General features: G+C 52.0%; 1 protein-coding gene across 1 annotated transcript in view; it reads left to right on the top strand.

Moving 5' to 3' along the window:
- The first annotated feature begins 520 nt into the window (after nt 1–520).
- The window catches only part of Maml3 (mastermind like transcriptional coactivator 3), a 417,172-nt gene continuing 410,987 nt past the window's right edge, over nt 521–6,705 (top strand). The window contains exon 1 of the mRNA XM_051176916.1: nt 521–1,961. Coding sequence (XP_051032873.1) covers nt 1,497–1,961 — 465 coding nt within the window. The 5' untranslated portion in view covers nt 521–1,496. The remainder of the gene's footprint in view (nt 1,962–6,705) is intronic.

Genomic DNA, 6,705 nt, shown 5'->3' with positions numbered 1-6,705 from the left:
GAAGGTTCCAGAGTTTGAACAAGAGTTCCTCACCACTAGCAAGGACTTACTTACTCCCTGGGTTTTAAAAACAAGTCACTCATTTGCCTTTTTCGTTCCACATGGGTGGGAATGACAGCTGCCGGAAAGCTGCAATGTTTCTGCCTGGTCATGCACAGTTCTGCAATATAATGCATAAATGTATAACAACAACTTGGGTTCGCTGGATACCTCGCTGGGCAGGAGGAAACGCAGCCAGCCTGGCGCGTCCCCGCGCACTCGCGCGTGCACAACACATACGCGCGCTTCTCTTACTCACGCGCGCGCACGCGCATGAACACACACACTCACACACGCGCGTGTGCGCGCGCGGGCGGGTCAAAAGGTGATCCACTCCTGAGATTCCCCCCCCCCCAATCTTTGCTTTCCCTCCTCCTGGCAGGTCGTGCTTTCTAGCCCGGGGAGCAGCTGGGCTGGGGACGGGGAGGGCGGCGGGTGTGCGTGGTGGGGGGAGTGGCAAGGGAGGCGGGAGCAGGGTAGGTGCGCGCCGCGCCCGCTCCCGCCCGGGGAGAGTCCGGGCCGGGTTTTGCGCCGGGTCCCCGGGCTCGTCTCACGGCCTCCAGCCGCCGCCGCTGCCGTGTTTACTGAGCTCGCGCGTCCTGATATCACTCCGCTGGCATGGAGGAGGAGGAGGAGGTGGAGGAGCGCGAGGAGGAGGAGGAGGCGGCGGCGGCGAGCAGTTGATCATTGTGATGGTGGCGGAGGCGGCGGCGGCAGCGGCAGCCTGGCCGAGCGTTAGGGGCTGCTCTCCGCGCGGCGTTTCGCAAAGGACTTCAGCGATCTACTTTTGCAGTCGCCTCGGACTGTCCATGTGTTTACTTGCCCCAGCCCGAGGACTCGATGTCTAGGCTCCTGTGAAATGCAACTGAGCAGCCAAAGTTCTTTGAGAACACGGGGCGGCATAAACACCAAAACTTTTTTGTGGAAGGAAAATGCAATAAGCAAGCTCGCCGTTTTCCGATGCGGCGTGGAGTGAGTGTGTGTCGCGCGTGTCCGCACTGGAGGCACACGCTTGTGTGTGTACATGGGGTGTGTTTTTCGGTACGTAGGGAGAAAATGCTTGCCAACCACCGGAAACCTCCTGGAATTTATTAGAAAATAATGGATTATTAAAAGGAGGCAGGCGAGAGGAGCGGATCTCCCCTTGAGTTGCAAGCCGATCTGCTGCCTGCTCAGTTTGTTGGGATTCTATTTGTTGATAGGTGTCTGATGGTATTCCGATAACACCCCCTCTTTCCTCAGTTTTTTTAAAAGGAAACAACAACAAAAACCTCCCCAAAATCTCTCCCCCCCCTTTTTTTCGCCCCGTGGGGATCGCTGTTTTCATCCATGTGCTTGCGTCTCCCCCGCGTTCCACTTAAACTATTTTAATCCTTGGACCCAAGGAGGAGGCTGATAGGGGGGTGGATTTAAAAAAAAAAAAAAGTTCTTCCAAAATAGTGTGCCCCGGGAGCAGGATGGGGGATTTCGCAGCCCCCGCTGCTGCCGCGAATGGTAGTAGTATCTGCATCAACAGCAGCCTGAGCAGCAACCTCGGCGGGGCCGGGATCGGCGTGAATACTCCCAATAGCACTCCGGCTGCTCCGAGTGGCAGTCACCCCGCTGCCGGCGGCTGCGGCGGCTCCGGGGGCCCCGGCGGCGGCTCGGTGGCCGTCCCCAAGCACAGCACGGTGGTCGAGCGGCTCCGGCAGCGTATCGAGGGCTGCCGGCGGCACCACGTCAACTGCGAGAACAGGTATCAGCAGGCTCAGGTGGAGCAGCTGGAGCTGGAGCGCCGGGACACCGTGAGCCTCTACCAGCGGACCCTGGAGCAGAGGGCCAAGAAATCGGGCGCCGGCACCGGCAAGCAACAGCACCCGAGCAAAGCCCAGCAAGATGCGGAGGCTGCCTCGGCGGAGCAGAGGAACCACACGCTGATCATGGTGAGGGCGCGCGTTGGGGTCGGGGGCGTGGAGTTTCTAGCGTGGGGTTGTGAGGGTCTGATTTGCACCGGGGGTGAGTGAGGTGGGATGGAGCCGAAGGGTTAACGTCAACTTTTTCTCAGGGTAAACGCTGTCGTTGACGCCGCTACCTGTTAATCTGTCAGGGTTGTCAGGTTTGGGGAGGAGGGGATGAGAGAAGCCAGTCACGACTGCAAGGGGAGGAGGGAGCTTCAGGAGCGTTGGAGTGAGGTGCAGGAAAAGTTTCCCCCTCCTTGTCTTAGAAACCAATCCAAATGAGAGTGAACCGGGGAGTAGAAACCACGCTGCTCATCTCCGCGCCCCGCCTTAACCTCTCGCCGTGCCACCGCGCCTCCCCAGATCGGTCCCCTTTTGCCCACCCCTCTGATCACATCCGCCGGCTGCAGGGAGAAATTGATGCTGTCTCACATTCTGAGTGGGCACCAGGCCCTTAACCCTTAGGAGGCAAAGGAAGAGTCCCTGGCTTCCTCTCCTTTGGGCTTGGGAAAGTCTGAGAGTTTTGTGAATGAACTTTGAAGTGGGAGAGATGAGAGCGAGGGTGGCTGCGCGCGCGTGCTCGTGGGGAGGCGCGCGGATGCCGGCCGCGCGAGCGCTGCGCTCGCCGCTGGAGACCTGCGGCTGAGGCAGGGCAGGTGGGGCAGCCGCGAGGGGTCGAGAAGGACGTGGCTGGGCGGGAGCGAGGAAGCTAGATCTGCGCCCTGACTCTGCCACTGCCGCAAGGCTTGGAATTGTTCCCCATCCTCTTCCTCAACTTGCCCCCACCCCGTTCTCCGCCAACTTTCCGACACCGGGTAATGAGCCCGGAGGAGTGGAGGGGAGCAAGCCGGAGAAAGGCTTAAATGGCCGGGTGGGTGGGTTCGCGGGAGGATGCGCAGCCAATGGCTTAAGTGCTAGGGGGAGGAAGGGGCCGATCCCACCCCTAACCGGGAGGGTGGAATCCTTTCTCTTATCTCCACTCCGAGATTCTCTCGCTTTCCTCCTTGGGAGAGGAAGAGGGGGAGGCAGGAAGCTAAGGGAAGGTGTTTGCACTCCCTCCCCCCACTGTGTCTCCGGGTTCGGGGGCCCGGTAATGGCCATCTCCTAAGAGCGCGCCCTCGCTCCCCACCGCGCCTCCATCGGCTGCATGAAGCCGGGAGCCAGGCGCGGGACGCCCACTCCGTGTGCCCTCAGTGCTTCGCGCACGTTCCGGATCTCGGAGCGCCAGGGGTGGTGCCAGTGTCGCCGGGCGCTTGGGCGGGCGGGCGGTGACAAAGAGCCGGCGTGGGGGAGGGGAGACATCGGAGCTAGTGCTCTCCCACCCCCCACCCCGCACGTGAAGAGGAACAATTTGTTTATCTTGGGCTTCAAGAATCCTTCCCTCCTCCCTGCTCTCCTTGGCCCCTCCTCCCTGCCCTCCCTCTTCTGCGCGCTCCAGCCCAGTCCCGCCTGCAGCGCCCTCCTTCTATCCTCCTCTCCCTCTCCATCTCCCCCCTCCGCCCTCCCTCCCAGCCCTTTTGGAACACGGCCGTGGGGGGAGGGAACGGGAGGCGCTTTGTCCGCCTGGCGGCCCTGCGCAGCCCCGGGGACCGCCCAGCGCCTCCGGCCCTGCCCCCTCCTCCGCCTCTGGCCACCAGCGCGGTGGGAGGAAGAACCCGAGTCCTGAGTCTTCCAGGGAGCTTCTCGCTTACAAACAGGAAGCTTCAAACCACGGACACACTGTTTTTTTTTTTTTTTTTTTTCCCGGTTGTACCGGACGAGCTTCTTCGCTGTAGTTGTAGACTCAGGTGGCCCTGGTGTTCATAGCAGTTCCCCAGCCCCCTCCCTGCTCTTGTCCTCAGTCGTGGGAGATTGACTTAGCGAACCCGAGGCTGGAGTAGAATAAACCAGGCATCGAGGATTATATCCTTGGCCATCCCCATCCCCTTTAGTGTTTGCACACCTTCTGCTCCCTAATTGCATCGCTACGGACTTTTTGCGTGAGGTTCCAAAATTCCCATCTTGTGACACAGCTTACGACCTTTGGGTATGGACGGGAGTTCTGTAAGACTGTGGAACAAAAGCTTTCTTTCTTTCTTTCTTCCTTCCTTTCTTTCCTTCCTTCCTTCCTTCCTTTTTTTTTTTTTTAAAGAGACCTGGTGCGGAGGCGAGAGTAAAGGACCAGAAAGTTTGTTTCTGGTCTGTGTCCTCCCCACCTTCACTATCTTTTGATGGTGGTGAAAGAGGACAAGGGTGGGGGCACCTCTGTGCTAAGACACCCTCTGGTAGAAGCCTAGAAGGCAGCTTGCCCCTGCTAGGGTTTAAGTTCAAATTGAAAATATAAAGCTTATTTGAATAGATGAAGACAGCAGCTATAAATTTCGCAACGAATCCTACTTTAGTAAGTTAGCAACAAATAGACTTGAAAAAACGATTGCCTGGAAATCAAATTTTTCTATCAGTTTTCAATAATTTAGCTTATTGCCTTATAGAAATATCAAAGCCATGTGCAAAACAGTATATTCTAGCTTCTTGCAAATCATAATCATCTTAAGGATGCCAGTATGAAGTACGTGTGGTGAGTGAAATGAAAATAAACTGCTTTACTCCTAAGCAAAGACTTGCGTGTAGATTCTCTGTGCATAGAGAAAAATTAACATCACAACCATCCTTTACAGGTTGCATTTTCCTGTAAAATGATTAGTTTCAGAATTCACATCCACTTCTAAGATGGAAGAATACTTTAAGCTTAGCCTATCTATGAGATAAAAAAATCTTCAAGATGGGTTACCAAGAAAATGTTCCTCTTCGTTTTCTTGAATTGACTGCTGGATTATAGTGGTACTCCAGTGAGGCACAGAGCAATTACATTTAGTTCTCGAATTGGACTCACTATTTGGAAAGCCCTAAAGAAAAATGGTGATGAACCACAGCCAAACAACAGTGACGATAAAAATAAAAGCGAATAGGATTCTTTTTTGTTTTATTGTTATTGTTTACCTTCTTAGGACCAATATGTCCAAAGTACTAAATATCGATTGATTCTTTCTGCCTGGCTTGGGTTAAGAGGACAATCTAATGAGGGTTTTGCTGCTTTTGATTTGTTTTCCTGTCTTACACATTTACAAGCATAGGCATGAAAGATAGACACACAAACTAGCAAGCCAAAGGTAACCAGAGGAGGAGAGTAGTAATCTTCCCTGGTTCTAGACTGTTTTAGACTGTGTGGAGTTCTCTGTGGCCTGGTGCATAAAGCAGGCAGTACACCTAGATTTGAACATGCACTACTTCAAGTGACAGGTCCTTTCTTGACATAGATAACCTCTATCCAGACATCAGCCACCCCCATTTTATTTTTACAGGGCTCCCCCAGCAAAGACTCTGGGTTCCTTGGTGAGAACTATTGATTTCATGAATTTGAGAATCTCAATATTTTCCAATGTTGTCTTTTCCAAAGATCTTTTTCTGGTAGCAACATATGTTCATATACAGCACTTGGAATGGGATCTGGGTCCGGTGTTAAGATCATTTTGATTTTCAAGCCCAAAGATTGATTGACTCAACCAAGGTGTCATCATTTAGAGACATCAGCAAGCACATCAATGCCATTTTGACAATCTCAAAATGCTTGTAGTCTTATTCACCCTGGAGACCTATGCTGTTGAAGGCCCTTTCCTGTCACCGTCCTAAAAATTTATTGACAGTTTGCAGAGTGCACAAACCAGTGTGACCCATGTCCTGAGGAGTTTGCCACATAAAATTCATTTGATAATATATATATATTAATCACTGAGTACTGGATATAGCTGTACCCCATCCAAAAATGTTCCCATCCATCCTTGGAATAGACCCAGGAAATGCCAACATGCTAGCTTACTACTGAACTTTCTCCTCAATGAATCCTGTTTGCCTTTTACAATTTACTTCATTTCTGTGGTAACTTTTTGGCTTTCCTATCAGCTGCTGTCATGGGTGAGAGGATGGTTGCCTAAACCCACCCATCACCTGACCCAGCATCTTAAGTTTGTGAGAACACTGTGAGCCTTTATTCTCTCTGCTTAGCAATATGGCGCTCTCTGCTTTAGATCTCAAGAAGCATTGCTTTCAAGCTGCAATACATATAATCCTGTTTTATTCTTCGGTCATGGCACATTTTATTTTGTATAGAGTGGTCAGCAGTCAGCCAGCAAAGTAGAAGTCTGGTTAGTTAAACCATTAGCCATAATCTGCAAAATGAAATTCAGGCAGAGTCCTTTCCCAGGTAAAACTGAGTCTCAAGTACCATTCTTGACAATACCCATCCACTCTTTTTAGAATCATAAGAATAAACTAGATGTTTTTCGGATTTTTCGCCTCATTAATATGAGAGAAATGAACATTTTCTGGCCACTGTTTCAGTTTCGGTAGGAATGATGAGGATGGGGAGGGGGTGTCAGGTTTCCTTACACTGAGTAACTTTTGTCAGTTACTCACAGTTTTCTGCTAGCTTTCCCAGGGGGCTTTTCATTTAGTTAAGAATGCTGTGAGCTAGCATTCCCTTGTGCCCTTGTACCTCCGTTCCCCAGAATCTAGTATAATGAACAATTTTACGTGTCACAGTAATTTTTGGATGTGTCCACTTTGAGGAGTTTCTGTGGGTGATGAATATTCTGTTTGTTTTCCAATAGTTCTTTTGCTGTATTCTTTCCTAGAGTTGATGATAGCCAAACCCTGCCTTTTTAATGATACCCACCATAGAGAAGTGTAGAGT

This window comes from Phodopus roborovskii, unplaced genomic scaffold, assembly GCF_943737965.1.
Source record: "Phodopus roborovskii unplaced genomic scaffold, PHOROB, whole genome shotgun sequence".
Taxonomy (NCBI): Eukaryota; Metazoa; Chordata; class Mammalia; order Rodentia; family Cricetidae; genus Phodopus; species Phodopus roborovskii.
This window is presented reverse-complemented; position numbering and strand designations above follow the sequence as displayed.